General features: G+C 40.3%; 1 protein-coding gene across 2 annotated transcripts in view; it reads right to left on the bottom strand.

Moving 5' to 3' along the window:
- Nucleotides 1-19,848, bottom strand: part of LOC119734892 (probable ATP-dependent RNA helicase DDX17) — a 28,226-nt gene extending 8,378 nt beyond the window's left edge. Inside the window, exons 1-9 of one of the 2 annotated variants that reach the window (XM_038208516.1) lie at nt 19,617-19,848; nt 10,604-10,820; nt 10,164-10,260; nt 9,487-9,686; nt 6,880-7,021; nt 6,447-6,607; nt 5,404-5,576; nt 1,996-2,106; nt 1,632-1,693 (exon numbers count right to left, since the gene is read on the bottom strand). In XM_038208516.1, coding sequence (XP_038064444.1) covers nt 1,632-1,693; nt 1,996-2,106; nt 5,404-5,576; nt 6,447-6,607; nt 6,880-7,021; nt 9,487-9,686; nt 10,164-10,260; nt 10,604-10,820; nt 19,617-19,684 — 1,231 coding nt within the window. In that variant the 5' untranslated portion in view covers nt 19,685-19,848. The remainder of the gene's footprint in view (nt 1-1,631; nt 1,694-1,995; nt 2,107-5,403; nt 5,577-6,446; nt 6,608-6,879; nt 7,022-9,486; nt 9,687-10,163; nt 10,261-10,603; nt 10,821-19,616) is intronic. The other variant, XM_038208517.1, reaches the window with a different exon arrangement.
- Between the last annotated feature and the right edge of the window lie 2,087 nt (nt 19,849-21,935).

Below are 21,935 nucleotides of genomic sequence, written 5' to 3'. Positions count from 1 at the left end.
CTGTAAGGTCTACCTGCCTGGTGCCAACATTTAATTTGAGTCATTCCAACATTTTGTAAAGGAGTAGTGATTTTCTTTACAGCGGCTCTACATTTCCCCAAGCGAAAAAGGAAAAACATAAAACCCGCAAAATCTAATAGTACATCAAAGGCCAACATAGTCTTATTATCCAACTACAGAATTTTAAACACTACAGGGTGGTTAAAAAAAAAAGGACACCCACATTCGACAGGAATTTTCACCTATTTTTAAAAATTATTTTTCACTGACCATTAGTAGCTATTAAAGTACTGGCCTTTAAGCAAATGTGATGAAAAAATCGTTGCATTTGCACAGTTCGTCGTTGAGCTATGCCAATTTGAACATTTCATGTGCGAAACCTGTTTGTCCACGAAGGTATCCCTTTGCTTGACTGAGCTCAGCTATCGGAGCTTTATTTGAAAGGGCATGACATTTGATTGTTAAGTTATGTAATGTTATGCAACAATGAACTTAAGTAGATGATCTTAACACTGATTTGAATAATTGGAAAGCTTCAATAAAAGTTACCAGGGCAAAATATATTTTGGTGGGAAAGTTTATTAATTTTTATGAACTACGAAAACTTCTAATTTACATTGAATAACCTGTGGACAAGACTGAGTTTTGGTGACTTGTACTCAAATTAGCATAATATCACTATTTTTGCGACTTTTACTAAGCTTTTCTCACCATACATGGTTAAAGGACTATACTTTACTGCTGTGTAAAAAAATATTTAAAATAAGTTCATTAACCCTAACAACCCTGAGCCCATCAAGCTCTAACAGCGGGTTTTGCTTGATTTTGGCAGGGTTGGTACCGAACACTGGCCAGCTGGTGTTGGACTTTGATTGACTGGGTACCAAAGGCCCAGGGAGACCCTGTTGAATTTTGTGAGGTTCGGGGCAGAAGGGCATGAGATTTGTGAACACGTTGGAGTTTGAGGGAGTTCACTGGCATTTCTTCGTGGGTATGCTCACCCACGGTCCTCAGCACAGTTTGTGGAGTTTGGGGGAGTTCACAGGCATTTTTTTGTGGGTACGCTCACCCACGGTCCCCAGTACAGTTCCTGGTCAAATATATTGCTTTATTTTGTTAGGTTTGGTACCATCCCTATCCAATCACTCGACAATGCATAGGCCCATCCATACCAAGTCAATCAAACTCCAACAGTTGGAGTTTGGCAGGTTTAGTACTGTTCCCCGTACAAGGCCTGTTGGAGTTTGGCAGTTTTGGTACCAGTGCTTACAGACCTGTATGCAGCTGTTGAAATTTATTAGGTTTGGTATACTTTCTAGTGCAAGAGCCTAGGGGGTTAGGGTTAAGTAGGTAAAAATTGCTGTCAAAAGTGGGTGTCCTTTTTTTTTTTAACCACCCTGTACAATTGTCAGGGTGTCTTCAGAACTGTGTATTGACTCCTGTGTGTTACCGTGTATTAAATCCAAGTCAGTCACTGGTTAAGTTTCAGATAATTTGTCACTGACTGGACTACTAGTACACCATAGGTGTTCAGACAAAATGAGGTGGTAGACCACTAAAGGCATTTTTTTCTCTCCAACTTGTAAAAGTTTATGAGAAGGCAGTGCAGCAATGAAGAGCATGAAGCTTACCATTGAGCACCCAGTCACGCTCTGGTTGAGATTTGTCACCGTGTATACACATAGCTGGCCATCTGCAATGATCAATTTGGATGATTACTGCCATGCATTGGACAATACTTGGGCAATGCCATTGAGCAATTCCTACTGTAATACAATGTTAAAATGCCTGGCAATTTCACATTGGGTCACCCATTTTCAAAAACATGTGCACTTTTGGAATTTACTTAATACCCCATGCATGTGACACAAAAATGTACATATCCAAATGGTCAATAATCACTTCTGTGGGTCAAGGGATTAAGATAAATCATTTCCAAGTCACCCTCCTCTACTCAACCAAGCATTTCTACTCAAGTATTTTATATAAACCTACCCATCCTTGCGCATTTTTCTGGTTAGCTCATCTGTTCTTCGTTTTGTTTCGGCAAAGATCAATGTCTTGTTTTCCTTTTCTCCCATGATCTGTTCCAGTAGTTTAATCAACCTGGAAAAAAAAACGAGCCAGAAATTCAGTCAGTGAATTACTTATCAGTGAATGACCTCAGTATTGGTGTAAGTCTTCCATAAGCACCGACTGTTCTGTGAAAAATACCTGATTTTAGAAACAGGAAATTGGCAATTGTACCGTAGTTGAGACCCATGCAATTGCCAAATTGGCCTTAAATGTTGTCACCATTTCATGGCAATAATATCCATGGCAATAACGTCTACGCCCTTTTCACTCATTGCTACACAAAAAAATCCAACCATACAGAGGCAAACGAACTAAGATCTTCACGTGCCCATTTGCAAAATATTGCCCAAATTAGGATGATGAAGTAGTGGGGTGTGTGTCATGAGACATGTTCTTAGGAAATACTAAAAGTGCTCCTTTAACCCTAACTCAGACCTGCCAACCTTTGGGATCGAAAAACTGTATTCTGAATCTCCAAAAGTTGTATTTTTCATTAAAAAAACTGTATTTTTCAAAAAAATGCATAGACAGACTATACGAACAAATAAATGTGGCTGCAATGCTCCATTTTTAATTCATCTTAATTTAAAGTTATAAAAACATGACTGGAGGTCTCCCTGCGGGTGGTAAACCCAATTAAACAATTTGCATGAATAAGGATATTGATCATATACCTTATTCATAAACAACTGCTTTTAAAAACTATTCAATGCAAGTCTACTTAAACATAAACTAAAGACTAGACTTCCTCATGTTTGAAATAATTAAACCTATAACGCAGGTGAAACATTCATATGACTTCCAAGTATAGTCAAACTTATTCATGTTTTATCACGTCGCCGCCAAGTGCCAGTTTGATTCTTGAATCATAATTCACGTGCGCGCACTGAATGTTTTAAAAAATACACAGTGATCGAGCAAAGTTTTATTTTAAACTTGGCCTACCCAAAAAAAGAAATAAATTTCTTGCATTTGCTGGCTGATTTACCTGGTTCGGTTTGGGCCGCCCGCTTTAATTGTTGATTTTTCTTTTTTTTTAAATTGGTTTCGAGAACGTAGTATCAAACTTTACTATTAAAAATGTTTGACATAACGGAACACCACGTGCACGGACATTATGACTATCGTACACAAACATCAAAATGTATTCTGTGTATCGTGCGTGCACTGAGAAAAAGAAAGTCTGTTGACTGCACGTAAGATCTGCCATACGTACTCCGTACGTACTCCAGCTGGTAAAATTGAAGGATTCAGAGGAGGGTCAACATTTGAGAAGAATGTGAGGTGTCTTCACCATTCTCTTTTTCCTCCTTTTTTCCTCCTCAACTGTCCTGACCATGATACTTTATGACAATGACATTTTCATGAAGAATTGGTGGAACGAGTGTTGCTACTTCACCCTGCATTGCTGGCAATGACATGTAAAATCATGCAGGACAGCACCCCAAGACATCATGACATCAGCTACACACAACTTTTGGTTTTTTTAACTTGGTTTTAAACTAAGCCTTAAAGACCATGGCCCAATTTCATAGCGCTGCTTAACAGCGGACTTTGTGCTTACAGAGCCTCCATCCATTTCATAGGGACCGTTAAGGCAAAAAAAAATAATACTTCTGCTTCCGGTTACCCGACCGACCCTATTTTTAGGCTGCGACCCTAAAAAATTTATCAGCAATTCCAAAAAAATAAATAATAATAATAATGATTGAATAAATAAAAATAAAAACCTGCTGTCTTTTCTGTCTTCACAAAATACCTCTCAACAACCCTTTTGCGTCAAAAAATGCTTGTATTTATTTGTTTTCTTACTTACATTCGCTATTTTTTTAAAAAGAAACCTCCGTTATTGTTACAAATTCGCTTCGTGATGTACTACTTTGCAATTTGATGTCAGGGTGACTATAATCACGTGCGTAAACCTGGCTCAATGCGGCGACGACTGGTTCCCGCCGCGCCTCGCAGGGGCCAATTCAGAAGACATGATGAAAATGCGGTAACTAGTCTGTGCACGGCTATGCGATCGATAGCACTAGCATGGCTATGCATTGGGCACATATACTGTCAACTGATCGGATTCGACATCGTAAAAATGCCAAGAAAACACCGATGGAGAAAGAACATTTTTGCAAGTTAATTCACAGAACTGATCTAGCTTGTTTGTGTATGTATTTTCCGTGTTCAAAAGTTCATTTTGAGATCGCACTACTCGTATTTGACGTGATACAATGCAGCGTGTTTCCCGAAATTTTCGACCGTAAAAACTAGGTCTGTTGGCCGCGCGCCACACATATACAGTGCATCACACACTTCGGAGTTTTGGCCAGCTTCCCGTCTTGACTAGCGTTGTGCATATGGTGCGAACGACTTGACTAGCGTTGTGCATATGGTGCGAACGACTTGAATTTTGCATTATTTTTTACGAATTATCGAACGTAAATATATTGACAATAATTAAGGTAGGTTTTATTCACTTTTTGTGGCCATTTTGTGAATAGCTTTCGTAGTGCAATGGAAATAGTTCAGGCTAAAACTTCGCATAACTGAATACCCCATTCAATCTGCATAAAAAAATTGGCCAAAAAAAAAAAAATTCTGACCGACCGAACCTATTTTTGAAAGGCATGTAATCGGAAGCAGAACTATTTTTTTTTTCGGTCTAAGCAGTAAGCACAGCAAAAGCACGCATAACCCCAGAAGAAAACTATGCTTAAATCAGTGACGTAACAATAGAAATCTCCATGCACGCAACCGTTAGCATGAAATAGTGCTTAAGCAGCAGCATGATTTTCTGCTATAGTAAGCACAACTTTTCTGCTTACTGTTAAGCAGTGCTATGAAATTGGGCCCATGTGTGATGCTTGATTATTAACATCTTTCAAGGTTATTGCAAGCAAAGTGTTAAATTAGCCCGGCTTCTCAACCCTATGGTGTCCTGATAGCTTTTAAGAGAAAGTACAGGTAGCTGTCACTTTAAAAAAAAACTAATAAATAGATCAATAATAAAAATCGTGTTGTCTTTTCTGTCTTCACAAAACACCTTTCTTCAACCCTTTTGTGTCAAAAATGCTTGTTTTTATTTGTTTGCCTACTTACATTCGCTATTAGAAACCTCCTTTGTTTTCACAAGTTCGCTTCGCAATGACTAGTTCGCAGTTCGATGTCATGGTGATGATATTAAAACGTGCGTACATAATGCTCAATACATCGATGACTGATCCCCCGCGCCGCGCACTAAAGGGGCCAAAGAAGGCATGATGGAAATGCGGTAACCAGTCTATGTACAAATACAATGAAAATGTTAAAATTAAATGAAGATGAACTTACTTTTCATCCTTTTGGAAGTCATCACAAACATCTATTATCTGCAGGATGTTATGGTTAGCAGATAATGTAAGAGATCCAATATTGACAGTAAGATAGTCCCTCAAGAAATCCTCAGCTAGAGAGCATACTTCCTTTGGCCATGTAGCACTCCACATCAGAACTTGTCTGTCAGGCTGTACAAAAAAACAGATGTGGATATATGTTAATCGTTTCGGGATTTGGGAACAAGTTTGAAAATCCACCGTTTTCTTCATACCCTCCCAAATTTATAATTTTGTAAAATGTCTTTCTCTTATAATTGCAGTTTCATTGTAGAATTATTTTACTACATCATATAGGGTTATAAGTTTACCAAGAAAAACCCCAAAAAACCAATCCGCTTCCAATTTATACATAATAGGGTTCAGTAGGCTAGGAGTTTTCTCTCATTTTTTTGTTTTTGTTTTTGTGTTCTGATTTATTGGAGTATTTACACCAAATGCATACAGTCGACTCACGTTAATACAACTTCAGCCTGACCTAGCTAAAATATTTGTTATATTAGCATTTTGCATTAAGTGGAGTACGTGTCCTATTTACTGCACACATAAATGCACAATTGGGAACAAAGCTATATGTTTGCTGTAACCACAATTTTTTAAACAGAGTTTGTATCAATGAGAGTTGACTGTATTTTCCCTGGTGATCAACTTGTGAAAGATAAACTTGTGAACAACTCATGAACTTACACACATACACCTTTTGCGCTTTATAGTGTAGCGATGATGTACAAACACATGCACAAATATCATGTACACGGGAAATCAGCCCTCTGCTTAATCAGAAATTCAGCTACGACACAGTTTGTGAAGGTCTAGCGAATTTCGTACAAGCAGAAAGTCCACTCTAGCTTCATGATCACAATGAGGGCTTTTACAAAAAGGGTGCTTCACAGATGAAGGTTTCTACACAGAAAAGTCAATCTAACTTCTGTCAGTCAGAAGTCAGTCTTTTTGGAGAACCACAACAAGTAACCTACAAAATAATACAGGACATATTCTCACCCTTATTTGTTCCATGATCTTTCTTATTTGGGGCTCAAATCCCATGTCCAACATTCGATCAGCCTCATCCAGGACAACGTAAGTACATCTTGCTAAATTTGTTTTGCCACCTTCCAAGAAATCAATAAGACGACCTGGAGTTGCAATGACTATCTCACTTCCTGTGCAGAAGAAGAGCACATCAACTCAATATTACTTACATTCTCTTATATTACAATAATATTACAATATACATGTACTACCAAAATATAATCAAGCCATCAATAACTGATGCAATCACCGATACACAAAAAATATATAAATATAAGCAGGCAATAACAAAGAACAATTAAGTGAAAACAGGTTGTCTTTTTGGGGTTGTTTTTTTTACTAAGAACTGGTTACTGATTGAAATGATATGGCTGGTGGTTGTACAACTGGTGAGTATTCTTACCCCTTTCTAGATCGCGAAGCTGAGGCCCCTTTGACGCACCACCATAAACACATGTGCTCTTTATTTTGGAGGTCCTACCAAATTGAAAGGCCACACTCTGCACCTGCTGTGCAAGTTCCCTGGTGGGAGCTAAAACCAGACACTGAAAACAAAGACAAATATTATGATGATACCAACCAAATATACACAAGAAATTTGGAATAACCACCTTAATTTGAAAATCCGTAATCCAATGGGTGTCTTCATCTTAACCAGTTCGCCAGGATTATTTGACAAGAACGGAACCAGGAGTGGAATTAATTTTCACTTGATCTCAAGCCAGGCGGGTTGAAGCCATCACCCTCGGGCAGAACTCTCATATTTCCAGCCTCGATCGCTCCGAGCGGGTCGCCGACAGATATTTCTGGCCTTGCTCCCTGCGTGTTTATCCATTATCTGTTCCGAATACCGCAAAATCTTTGTGTGTATACACGCCATCCGGCGCAAACTGGTTAATTACCTGTGGTTTTACATAAAGTTGTTTTTTATATACTTGAGAAATATTCCTCAACCCCAACCCTCTTCATTAAACAAGGTTGTTTTGGAAGATTTTGAAGGATTGAGGCTGTATGCCAAAAATTGTCTTTGAAGAGTGTATACTTCACGCGAAAGCGAAGTGACTTCATGACGTCAGCAATACGTTCGAAGCACGTCCACCATTGTTGACGACATGACTTTCGCTTTGCACTTGCTTTCGCGTGAACCAAGCATAGTTTATGTTCAGCTATGCAGAATTGAGGCCTACTAATACTGGACATCATCAGCACTACACATGGATATCATCCACACTGCCTCAATGTATTACAGTGATTGTTGGAGGATTTTGAAGGATTGGAGCAGTAGTCCCCCCTCCACTGACCAAATTCAAGAAATAACGGATGATTTTGGAGAATTGAAGCTGTATACAATTTTCACATGTTGGTAGTGGGAGCATTTTGAAGGATTGAGGATGGCTCCTAGCAAAAAGGGGCTAGGCAGTTTGGGTTAAATAATGCCTCCGGAGACTGCTTATTTATGATTGATTGAATATTAATTTTGCGATTGTACATGGAAATATTCACTTTTGACACTTTATCGAAAGCTGCAAATATCATTGTTGTTGTTATTCAGGACTCTAAACCTCAAAAGCCTTTGTGAATTTGAAAGTAATGTCCCCCTGAAACACTTGCAGTTCAATGACCAACTGTTTGACAACTGTGGTATTTATGCATTTCCCTCGAGGTATAATGGTATGGTAATTGGGTTTATGACATTACATTTACATCTATGCTATACCATTTTGTATGGAGAATGTAAATTCCGAAATGAAAACTAACTCAGTATCCATTTTTATTAACAAGATGGTTCTCGAACCATGCGTCTTGCCTGCTTTCGCGATTATCTGTAAAGAGTGAGCTTTGACCTTGGTGTGTGACCTTTGATATCATTATCACTTGAAGGTTCACGTTGCATCTATGACCCAAGTTTGGATCCAATTGGACTTCAACTTTTCAAATGAGACAATGTTCAGCTTATTATACAACTTGACCTCATATGACCTTTGACCTTGGTATGTGACTTTGACATCATTATGAAGGTTGCATCTATGACCAAAGTGTGGTTCCAATTGGACTTCAACTTTTCAAAGGGCCCGTTTTTACATTATCAGCCTATTTTACAACTTCACCTCAGATAACCTTTGATCTTGGTATGTGACCTTTGACCTTGGTATATGACCTTTGACATCAGTATCATATGAAGGTTGCCATGTGGTATCTATGACCTAAGTTTGGTTCCAATGGAACTTCAACTTTTGAAATGAGACCAAGTTTTTGAAACTTTAACCAAAAATACCTCAGACAGACATCCATACACACAAACATGTTCACACTTGTCGATCGTGGACGTCCTATTGTCTCCCTTTTGTTTGTACTTTTTAGGAAGACTCCCATAGGTTTTGTACACGACCCCAATTGCGGATGTATGCTGGGAATCGTGGACGATATTCTTCTCTTTTGTTCTCAGGAATTTTTCATCCATGGTTCGAATAGATGAACACGCTCATACATACATGTACAATGTACATACATACACGCATACTGAAATTTGTATCCTTGTGGAGATATTTCTTTGTTCTTGTGTACTTATTTTTTTGAGTTTGAAAGTACAGTTTCAAAATGCTCTTATTTTAACCAGAATTAATTTCCTCGGGTGAAATTCGGACTTAATATCCCTTTTCTAAAACTCTACCATTTGCGACGGATCAACATATCTTGGAAATTCCTAGTTTTTGAGTAAAATCCATATATCTATTTCGTGAAAACCTTGTGGAGAAATTGCCCTGTGGAGACGTATACAATATTGTGTTCCTATTGTGTGCATGTCTTCAGAGGGCACGGTGTACAAGATCATACTACATACATGAATACATGTACACATACGGACAGACAAAGTGATTGCGTAGTCTCTTTCCTGAACAAAGTTCAGGCGAGATAAAAACAAAGTTAAGGTATGTTGAATATCTTTTAACTACAATGTATAGCATGCATAATGACAAAAAGAAGAAAGAACTACATATAAAGGACTTACGATTGGACCATCTCCTCTCTCAAGAAATGGTTGATGGTTGATGTGTACAATGGATGGTAATATGTACGACAGTGTTTTGCCTGAACCTGTCTGAGCAACACCAACCATGTCTCTACCACTCATGGCTAATGGCCATCCTTGAGCCTGGATGGCTGTTGGCTCAGTGAAGCCACATTTTTGAAGTTCATTGATAACATAATCTGATTGAAACAGGAGAAAACAAAACAAATTCAATTGAACTAGAATTCATCAACGGTCACTTCATATAAGCAGCTTCACAGAATGAACAGTTGCTTTTTACATACATTCAATATTTTCCCTGCTAAATTTGACTTTTTAGGACACATTATGGCGTCCTGATGGCCGATAGGTGACTGCAGGGAATTAGTGATGTCCATGTATGGAACTCTTCCCCAGAGAATGTTCAGAACATCTTCAGAACATCTGCAGACTTTTTACCTGATTTTCCATTCTTCCAGCCAGTGGTTAGTAAGGATTCAGGTGCTTAAGAGTTTTTAACTCTTCACTATTGCAGGATATTGAAGGATTCAGGCTGCCTAGACAGTTAGAGTTAATATATACAAAGCAAAGACATTCATATGAAGCATGAAAAAGCTTTTCAAGATGGAATGGCTGACCTATTGTCAATACCAAATTAAGAAATCATAAAGCTGTACCTGGAAAACAAGCCTCGCTGAACCTGAAGACTGGTCTTGGACAATTCCGTCCCTTGGTTGTTATACTCCGTTCTCCTGAGAAACGATCTATATCGACCTGTCATGAACAACATAAAATATGAAAAACATGTTTACAAAGCTCAAAATATATAATCAAACCACACAACATTCCATTTTCAATTTCCAAAAGCACATATGTAGCATGATATGGGACAGAGGGAACCCCCCCCCCCTTCCTTTGTGTTGGTCATTGTGTTACCAGAATCTCAGGAATTCTTTTGAGATATCTAGGGGGATGTGTTAACAATAGTCTAGGGTTGCATAGGGTATAGGGAATATGGTAATAGTCTAGGGTTTGCTGGGTATACAAAAGCAATGCCCAATAACAGAGCATTCACTCAGACAAAAGTCTTACAGCCTGCTGAATAAATCAAACTCACCTGAGGTCTGTTTGATACGTCAGGATGTTCCTTATAAAAGTTCTTCTCAAATGGTGTAAGCTTAGCTTGATCCCATCTGGGCTTTCTTAGTCTCTCTCCAGGCTGTCCAAACTTTTCTCTCAATCCACCACCTCCCATACCACCACCTCGACCACCCCCACGTCCACCAAATCGAGGTGGTCCACCTCCACCGAAACTACCACTTCCTCCACGAAACCTGAAATTAACATAAAAATTACTTAAGTTTGAAGCAACTTCTTATTCCAAATTGAGTTTGTAAATAAGAACACAAGAAGGTTTCCAAAGCAAAGAAAAGCAATAAAAGAAAATGCTTGTATACTTGTGTAAATAACACCAAAAGAAAGGGTTTCCAGAGCAAAGAAAAGAAATACATGTTTATTTTTGTAAATAAGAGCACCAGAAGACAGAAGAGTTGGAATAGCAAAAAAAGAAGATACAAGTTATCGCACTGACAAGATTTCCATTATTTTAGCCCCTGTGACCTTGACCCTTGACCTTTCGGGCCCAAATGCAAAAGGCTTCTTAGGATTACCAAGAACAATCCACAAACCAAATTTTAAGTTCATATGTTAACCCTAACCCTGCCAGACGCAGCACAGTGCATCAGGTGGAAAAGTCTGGTGCACTTTGATGGAAAATGCTACCAACACCAGTGCAGAAACCGGCCACTTCTGAGACACTGAGGGCTAGTCCCATAGAACAATGCCCGAGTTGTATCCTGCTGCGTTGGGGGACCACAGACTCTGAGGCAGTTTGGCCTTGAGACTTTTGACCTGATGGATCTTGCTACACTGGGCAGGCTTGTCACTTAGACAGGTGTTGCATGTTGCTGCATTTGGCAGGGTTTCTAGCCAAAATACCCTGGAGGGTTAGGGTTAAGTATTTCTTAAGTTATCGCGCTGACAAGATTTTTCCGGACACACACACCCACCCACCCAAACCTGTGTTCACCGTCGATCGTGCGCTTCCTATTGTCCCTTTTTTGTTTGTACTTTTTTGTAAGACTCCCATAGGTTTGCTTCAATCCCAATCGCGGACGTATGCTGGGAATTGTGGACGATATTGTTCTCTTTTGTTCTCTGGTAGTTTTTGTCCACAGTTTGAAAAGATGAACACGTACACGCATGCACACCCACCCACCCACCCACGGAAGGAAAAGGCGGAAACACTATGCCCCTTCGGCTTTGCCGCGGGGCATAAAAAGGAAAACAATAGAAGAAAGGAAGGAAAAAGTTATTTGTAAATCTTGAGGAAAACAGTTTTTAAAAAATGGAAAAAGAAAGAAAATATAACACTAGAAAAAGAAGAAACAAGTTACTTGTAAATAAAACAATAGAGCACTGATCCACCAGCAACTACATGTACTTTTGTGAATTATCTGAACACCCCCTCCACAAAGAGAAGCAAATATCAACATCCTAAAGCCCAGCAACTATCCTCCCATGCATATATGAGTAATATGTGGTACCTTTCAATGGCTGTCCCGAGAGTCAAAACTGGTTGACCAATTTTGACCTACCACTGTACTAATCACAAAAGTATAGCAGGTGCTAAATGCCCATACTTCAAATAAACATTTAAATACTCTCACAGGTTTTTAAGCTGCACAGAAAAATGATGATGAACATGTCATCTTTCATTTTCTTTTCATTTTTTTTGGTGAGTTGACCACTGACTTTTCGAAATATTCTCACCCGAAGAAGACGACCCCTATTTTCCACAAAGCGGGTAAGTAGCCATCTTGAAAAACGATCCCTCCACAACATGGCAAAAAAACACCACTTTCGAGCCCAATTGCATCCAAAATGCTCAGAATTGGAAGCCCCAAGTCCGGGCCAGAGGTTCAGTGCCATATCTCTTCAATTCCCAGAGCTCCCAACATTCAGATTTCAGAAAAAAGTACTTTTCATCGAATCAGTATTTATTGTTCGCGCATCACCATTCAAACAAAAAGGTAGTCAAATCCCGTCAACAGTACTATACTACTATTAATTCCCACAGAGTGTCACCCATTTCATTCTATTCTTGTTTAATGCTAACAATGGATCTTGATTTTGTTTGTCCACACTGATACTGTTTGGCAATTTTGCTATTGGGAAACATCTGGAAAAATTGTTGCAACCTGACGCCACTTTTTTCTTCATAATATCATCTCAATGAAGGTCATTCATTGCAAAAATGATGATAAGACATGAAACCTTTCAAATTTTGTTAGGAAATAGGCCTTCTTAGAAAATGTTCTCGACTCTCCATAGACTTTGTACACAATCGCGGAAGTGGCGTCAGGTTGAAAAAATTTTTTTCCAATGTTACGAAATCTTGGCCGCGCTTCAGTTACACACATGTACATGCATGTACAATACACTTCATGCCCAATTTCCGGAAACCAACTCCTGCTTTATTTTACGATGAAAAAAAAGGTCAGTGTTTTCATTGCATAAAACGCCTGAATTACGGTTAGAGTAATGGAGTCATCATCAAAAAAGTTCACTTCTTACTTGAGAAAGTCAAGGAAAAAGTCCGAAAGACAAGGGCACAGTTCATGGTGCTTCAATCATGTCCATGATTCAACTATTCAACCACCACTTGCATTCGTACATGGGGAAAAAAATCAGGCATTATCATCTTTCTCTTCCAACAAATGCGAAATGTTTTGCTAATGCTCTCTTCGCTATCCTCAAGATAATCATCATGATATTTAACCCTAACAACCCTGAGCCCATCAAGCTCCAACAGCTGGTTTTGCTTGATTTTGGCAGGGTTGGTACCGAACACTGGCCAGCTGGTGTTGGACTTTGATTGACTGGGTACCAAAGGCCCAGGGAGACCCTGTTGAATTTTGTGAGGTTCGGGGCAGAAGGGCATGAGATTTGTGAACACGTTGGAGTTTGAGGGAGTTCCCTGGCATTTCTTCGTGGGTATGCTCACCCACGGTCCTCAGTACAGTTTGTGGTCAAATGTGCATGTACATATTGCTTTATTTTGTTAGGTTTGGTACCATCCCTATCCAATCACTCGACAATGCATAGGCCCATCCATACCAAGTCAATCAAACTCCAACAGTTGGAGTTTGGCAGGTTTAGTACTGTTCCCCGTACAAGGCCTGTTGGAGTTTGGCAGTTTTTGGTACCAGTACTTACAGACCAGTATGCAGCTGTTGAAATTTGTTAGGTTTGGTATACTTTCTAGTGCAAGAGCCTAGGGGGTTAGGGTTAAAGGATTGCATTTTGTACAACTAAATCTGAAACCTCCGAAAATCGCACAACATAATGATTTTATCCACTGGATCGTTCACGAGGCTACCCGTTCCCGACCGGTCATGTGCTAGCGGACGGTGCGGTACGTACGCTGGTACCATTGCATATCATCTTTGTACATAGATGCACACATGTGCGACACAGTGATTTTTCCATGTCACCTGTCAATGTTTAACCTTTTGTCCAGCCGGAAGAGAGACCGATTAGTGTTATGGCCTGTGTTTCTAACGTTGAAACAAACCAATAACGACTGGTGAAAGAGATTAAAACTACGTTCGCGATGATTTTAACGTGCCATTTTAATCGACTTTTCATCGACATTATGATTGAAATAAAATGACATTTTGTGGAAAAATCGTTATATAATCAAATTTTGTGGGACACATTGTAAGAAAATCAGAAATTTTGTTGGAAAATTCAAAAAATCATATTTCCGATTAAAATCGGAAAAGTTTCATCTCTGGCACATAGTGTCATAGACTGGCAACCCGTCCTTCGGACGTTTTAAGCAAACTCCTCCTATAAGGCGGGAATGGCGCTTTTTTTCAATGAATATTTTTTTGAAAACAGCATCGTCAAAAATCGTAAATTTGAAGAATTAAATCATAAAAGCGTAAAATGGGTAGAAAATCATAAAAAAATACGTCAAAATCGTACTTGTTAGGAGCTCTGAATTCCCCAATTTTATGGCTCTCGGAACTCTCTAATATAGAATATTTTGAGGGTATAACTTTTATTCATGAGCTCGGCGGATGGATTTAGGCCTATTTACTGGTGTGCACCCTTATAAACTGCTAATTGCTTAATAAAAACTTTAAAAAAATTAGTTTGTAATTCATATTCATTGCTTTCATTTAGAAAACTTGAAATTCCACGACGATTGTGAGCATCAAGCATGCACTCGGAAGTATACGAGGGGCGAACTTTTTGCTGCGTCATGTATTATTTTGAATTTGACGACTGTTATTGGGATTTTCCAAACCTCGGCGTGGTCTCCATTCCGCTTCACCTGCTAACAGTGCTATTTGGGTGCCTAACTTTGAGGATTCCAGGTCAACATTAGTCAATGTTTTCTTACAGAAATATCAAACTGTATTATCATAACTGTTAGATATTATGAAGCAAGTGATTTATTTAAAAATTTGATCGGAACATTAACCTAACTCCCTTGGCCTTTTTGCTAAGATGTAGCCTCAAGCCTGCAAAATCCTCCAATTGGCCTCATGGAAAAATAGCTTATAGCCTCAATCCTGCAAATTCCTCCGTTATTTCTTGAATATGGTCCATGGAGGGATGACCACTGCCTGAATCCTGCAAAATCCTCCGGCTATGTCTGTCAATAGGCTGAGGCAGAGTCAGTGACATCCTGGAGCAGTGCGGAGGATGTCAAGTATAATCAAGGACTAAATTTATGCACGGCTGAGCATAAACAACACAAGGTCCAGCCCAAGCCCTTGACACAGTGCGTACTCCGAAATCAGCAACGCACTTTTGCCATGTAACCTCCATCCTGCAAATTCCTCCAATTTGCAAAAAGGATTTTGGAGGATTCAGGGCGGTTAGGGTTAAAAGCTATAACATAATTTTTGGAATATAAGCCGCGGCTTATAGGTTGATTTTGCCCAAGAAAATGTTTACTGCGGCTAATACACAGGGCGGCTTATACGCCGAGCCTTGAAGAATAAAAATGAGATTTAAATGTGTATTTAACCCTAACTCCTGGGGCTCTTTTACTAGAAAGTATCCTGAATCCGCCAAAATCCACCAATTTTGTCATGTAAAAAATGCTGGTATCCTGAATCCATCAGAATCCCCCAATGTAGATCCTGGAGGTATCCTGAATCCGCCAGAATCCACCAGCAAAAGTCTTGATGGATTCTGGCGGATTCAGGATACCGTGGTGGCAAAAAAAAAAATACAGCATGTTTTTCCATAGAGTCTTCAAAATCCATCACCTAAATTTCTGGTGGATTTTGACGGATTCAGGATACCATAATCGCATGAAAATTGTGATGTGTGTTGTTGCATAGGATCCATCAAAATACACCAATGCATGGCGACCCCAGCATGGATCAGTACCGAAGTGAATACGTCTCGCGCACAAAATTTGTGTGAAAGACATTAGCGCGTGTTTCAGCCCGTAAACCATAGATATAGAATGAAAAGACTAGATCGGCAGCGCGTCCACACGCGCCCAGTCACTGTGCGATAAATCTCCGCCATTTTGGGTGTCTCTCATAGACGCGCAACAAACTAACGTAAAGTAATGGAGCTAAATGTATCTTTCCTCCAGCACGTGACCTAGCTCAACACGCGCGAAGCAAGAAATGCGCACCGAGTATTTACGCGATGCGCACACATAATTATTAGCGATGTACATGGTGCTCTTTGCGCGTAAACGGCATTGCGTTTGTCATGTTTTTGCGCATTATTTGTATCTTTCCTCAAGCACGTGACCCTCCATGCAAGTCCACCCAGTACATGTGTGTACATGTTTGTACAGTATATGACAGACTTGGCAGGGCTAGTGCCAGCAGTATTTACTTGACCACAAACATTGCAAAAGAGTTAAACTGTTGAGATCTAAATCCATCAAAGTCCCCCAATAGCTCAAAATGGAGGTGTCCTGAATCCATCAAAATCCGCCTGTTCCGCTAGGCTTCAAATCCTGAGTCCATCAAAATCTCCCAGTTTGTTCAATATGGAGGTATCCTGAATCCGCCGAAATCCCCCGAAACAGGGGGGTGGATTTTGATGGAAAATATCTGTTGCTGAAATGAATTATCAATCGTTACCGGACTTGAGGTACCAGAAAGTCATTAACAAACAGTGGAAGCACGTCCCACAAAAAGGTACCGAGCGGTACATGTACCGGAAGTGCGGCTGGCCATGCGTGACTGAGCTTTTTTCGTTGGCACATCGATGTGACATTATTTTGTGCTGCATGCATGCCCAATGCAATATGCACACTTGTGGACCACACCATTTGTGGTAATAAAGGAGTGTATCGATTATGATAATGAGTAGACTGGATCACGTTTGTAAACACATGTGCATTTCAAACGATGATAGGGAGTCGGGAACTAGCGCAGCTTTTATGGCGGATACCAGTTCAAGCTGGTTCCCGATTCCCTTTTACAGTTCGAAATGCACATGTATGTGTTTACAAACGTGATTCATTATCATAATCGATGCATCGCGCGCGCTCGGTAACGGAATCGCACTCGGGATACGGGGACCATCGAATGTACGCTGGGCATGAAGAAGAAATCGCGTCGTTCAAACATTAAACACGATCGGAAATTTAACGTGTTCAAGATCGCGAGGGGAGCTCTCCGAAATGAACGGAAAATTTCACTTTTTTCCGGATCGTAAGTAAACTTCAGTACAACCATCTTAATCATCGATGTCTACTTGTACCTCAGGTCAGGTGGCATATCTAGTAATTTGGAGGCTGTCTTGAAGGTGAAATCTGATGTTTTTTGTTGGAAAATGTTGGTTTTTGGGACGGTGTTGTCCAACTCGCGGTATTAGCTTGGACCTTACTATCGCCAGACCATGTCCAAATGTTAAAAAAGGCGATAAGTTGGGTCCAAGTTACTCGGACTAGGAACCGGACTACCACCGGGCCTGCAGCGTGCCTCGTGCATGTGTGATTGACAGGTGAACGATCCCTGCATATTGGTTCGTATCCCGTCAGGTATTGCGCGAGGTCATTGTTCAGTTGGACCGAAAAGTTGCCAAGAAGGCTCCAGAAAATATCGTAAATTACGCAGCAGCTGGGCAACTGACACTGGAAGCAGGTTCAAACTTTGTTATTAAGAGGGTGAGTGTATTTTTAAAGCATAAATGAACTGGGTCTGAAGTCGCAATGTGGAAATCACTTTGAAAACTTCGAGTAGGTTCAGTGATGGCGGATGTGTGGCCTATGTTTACGGAGGCAGTCCAGTAAACTGGCCACATTTGGGGCTAAGAGTATGTAGGTGTGAAATAAGCTTCTATAACGAGGTAAAACATAACAAAACTCTTGGGTGTTTCATGTAGAGAATTCTTGCCCTGGACGTTAGTCTTATTGCAATGAAGACTTCGTCCAACCTGGGCTAGTCCGAGTAACTTGGACCCAACTTATCGCCTTTTTTAACATTTGGACATGGTCTGGCGATAGTGGGGTCCAAGCTAATACCGCGACCTGGACAACATCATCCTGTCACTGTCCCAAAAACCAACATTTTCCAACAAAAAACATCAGATTTCACCTTCAAAACGGCCTCCAAATTACTAGGTATGCCACCTGAGATACAAGTAGACATCGATGATTAAGATGGTTGTACTGAAGTTTACTTACGATCCGGAAAAAAGTGAAATTTTCCGTTCATTTCGGAGAGCTCTCCTCGCGATCTTGAAAACGTTAAATTTCCGATCGTGTTTAATGTTTGAACGACGCGATTTCTTCTACATGCCCAGCGTACATTCGATGGTCCCCGTATCCCGAGTGCGATTCCGTTTCCGAGCGCGCGCAGTGTATATTTTGCCGGAGACGGCAAACCTTTAGTAAACGTTAGTTTGCCGGATATGCACTGAACATGCGCAGTTACTGTTTTTTTTTACTTTTTCCGGTGACAAGTTTTAGTCTGGCTCCATGCCAAAATTATCATTGTTACCTCGTATTCATAAGATGGGATTCAGACCATTTTATAATTTCGGACTTTATTTCCCTTTTAAAAAAAATCCTCCAGAGCCACAAATCTGAAAAAGAAAATGTAATACTCTGCAAAAAATGTTTGAGACATGTTAAAATAATAAAAGAAGAATATTCTTATTTATTTGGGGATGAGAAAAAAAACCTTAAAAATGTGGTGCGGTAGGAATCGAACGCGGGTCGTCCCGCTTACTAGAGCCTTTGCTTAACCACTACACCAAACGTGCTACACAGCTTTTGGTGGGAATTTAATACATCTTATAATTCAGCCCTATTTTAAACAGTACAGCGCCCTTTGTTGATATGGATTTCCGCCGGCAAATCTTTAGTAATCGTTAGTTTGCCGTCATTACCTCCGGCAAAAGATCCACTACCAGTACCAACATTAAACACGATCGGAAATTTAACGTATTCAAGATTGCGAGGGGAGCTCTCCGAAATGAACGGAAAATTTCACTTTTTTTTTCCGGATCTTAAGTAAACTTCAGTACAACCATCTTAATTATCGATGTCTACTTGTACCTCAGGTGGCATATCTAGTAATTTGGAGGCCGTTTTGAAGGTGAAATCTGATGTTTTTTGTTGGAAAGTGTTGGTTTTTGGGACAGTGACAGTATGATGTTGTCCAACTCGCGGTATTAGCTTGGACCCCACTATCGCCAGACCATGTCCAAATGTTAAAAAAGGCGATAAGTTGGGTCCAAGTTAGTAGTTACTCGGACTTAAACCTGGGCTACATCATGACCGTGAGCACACACGGCGCGCTGAATCCCAAGGCACAAACCGCGTAGGAAAATCGTGATTTCTACTTCAAGAAACTGTTCAAAATTGCAAAACGGGTGTCATTAGAATTGAGAAAAGTCTGCTCTTGATTGTAAAGGTGATTTTTGAGCAATAAAAAACATTTTTGACTCTAATTTGTTCAAAACAAAACAGGGGCCCTACACTACATGATCGCTGAATTATGAACCTCAACATCACCTGAACATGATGAACAAAGAGCAAACATTTGACCGTCAAACTACCCTCAACTCACCCTCCGCCTCCCCTTCTATCTGATCGTCCTGAGGAATCAAACGGTCTCTCTCTTTCGTATCTCGACATCTTTTTCACACGAATTTAGGCTTCGGGATTATAGTTGAAATTAGTAAAGCGAAGTATGCCAGGATCCTCAACGAAATTGTGCCGGATATTATCTGGTAATCTACGTATATGCTACCAGGCGGCCGCGTGTGCATGTGACATACGTATTCACGTGCTGAGTTTGTGTGCGCAATGAGGCCTACGTCATTGATTTATCGGTGTCGTATCAAATTCCAACCTGCACAATACTGAAGTTCTACCCGCGCGTTACCCGTTATCAACACGCTTAAGCATGCGCAATAGGTCCAAAGAGTCCACTTTGCACATAGTTCAAATTTTATACTTACACTATTATTATTCGCAATTAAGTCCGCATCGCATTGGACGAATATTCATCCGCCCTTTGCTATGGTGGCCCTGAAAAGACTTCAAATACGTAAAGAATTGATTTCACGCCATCGCATTTTTTTTATATCGACATACTGCACAATATTTCACAACATCGCAATTTGTTTTTCGTGACATCGATTTTTTTTGTCGCAAATACTTGTCAAAACCACCTTGAGGGTTTTAACAGATGTGGCAGGGCCAAGATTATCTTGTAAATGTTCATGTATTTATAGTGTATTGAATAGTAGCTCCCCTCAGCAAAAAGAAAATCATTTTAGTTTTAGTTTGGATTCCCCCCCCCCCTTGTTGGTCCCCCTGCTTGTTTACTTTAGCCCACAAATCCCCCTATATAAGCTCAGCCACATGGTCAACCACATGCAGCAGATCAGACCAGCAATGTACAGTTCACAGGTTTTTTTCATTACAAGTTCAAGTTCCTGCTAACTGGGGTGGTGTTCATCGGCGGCGGAACACTTTTAAAAGTGGGGGGGGGGGGGGCGGGGGGGGGGGCAAAGTCCAGTTACTGTTCCCGGAGCAGAATTAAAGCAAAATCAAAGCAATTGGGAAAAGTGTGAAGTTGGTCCGAAACGAAAGTGTGACCTACGTAATGTCTGCTAACCTATGCATGTGGACTATTCCTACCGTAATTTTCGGAATATAAGCCGCGGCTTGATTTTGCCCATGAAAATGTTTACTGCGGCTTATACACAGGGCGGCTTATACGCTGAGCCTTGAAGAATAAAAATAAGATTCACATGTGTAGTTAACGTACTGGTATAAGGAGAGAGGTGTTGCTGAAATGAATTATCAATTAAAACAGTCATTAACAAACCGAAACCAAGGTACAGAGCGGTAAAAAGTACGGTGAAAGCTGTCTTCGACGCTTGCGACCAGCCGTACGTGATACCATGGGTGGTGTGCAGCTAGCTGCATGCTTTACCCCAGCGGACCACACCATTTGTGGTAATGAAGGGGTGTACTTTCTTGGGAACAATAATTACCAATATTTCTGAATTAAAAAAAAAACGAAAAAAGACGACTAATACTTTTTATGGTGTTCGAAACATTTCTTTATTAGATAATAAGTTGTTCAACGTCACAGTATATATTTTTTTCTTGAAACGAATTCAAGAAACGATGTAAAACACAAAACAGGGACTAAATCACCCTTAACAAAATTAATGGATTCGTCCATAAAAAATGTCAGCATCGTTTCGTACGGCGTTAAAGGGTCTTTGGTTTTGACTATTTTTGAAGAAAGTAACGATCGAAACTTGAATTTTTTACGTTACTATTCCCTAGTAATCACAAAAATTTGAAAAGTTTTGAGGTAAAAACGGACCTGTTTATTCTTAGGACAAAACAAGTCAGCATCTGTTGCCACAAAAGCAAGATTTGTAGCGCTCCAGTCAGACAACACACGGTGGGTTGCATACTCTCTCACGTATAGCCTTGACCAAGGCTATCAGTTGTTCCCATATGAGCTTGTTCCCGCTACCGTACACCGCGCGCGCAGCGACACAATGTTGTACTATACCGTTAGCCCCAACGACCCTTGCGTGTGCTTTGTGTGCATGTACGTATACGCCCCACACACACTTCCGCAAACAGCCGTACAGTAAGTCGAGGCGGAAGATCGACTTATTGTACGGCTGTTTGCGGAAGTGTGTGTGGGGCGTACGTACATGCACACAAAGCACACGCAAGGGTCGTTGAGGCTAACGGTATAGTAATAGTGATTGTGTCGCGGCGCGCGCGGTGTGCGGTAGCGGGAACAAGCTCGTATGGGAACAACTGATAGCCTTGGTCAAGGCTATCTCACGTACTGCGGGAAAATGTTGTCATTCACCGGCGCGGCTCAGGCTGCCTGGCCGGCCATGCA

The sequence above is a fragment of the Patiria miniata genome, unplaced genomic scaffold, assembly GCF_015706575.1.
Source record: "Patiria miniata isolate m_02_andy unplaced genomic scaffold, ASM1570657v1 HiC_scaffold_28, whole genome shotgun sequence".
Lineage (NCBI taxonomy): Eukaryota > Metazoa > Echinodermata > Asteroidea > Valvatida > Asterinidae > Patiria > Patiria miniata.
This window is presented reverse-complemented; position numbering and strand designations above follow the sequence as displayed.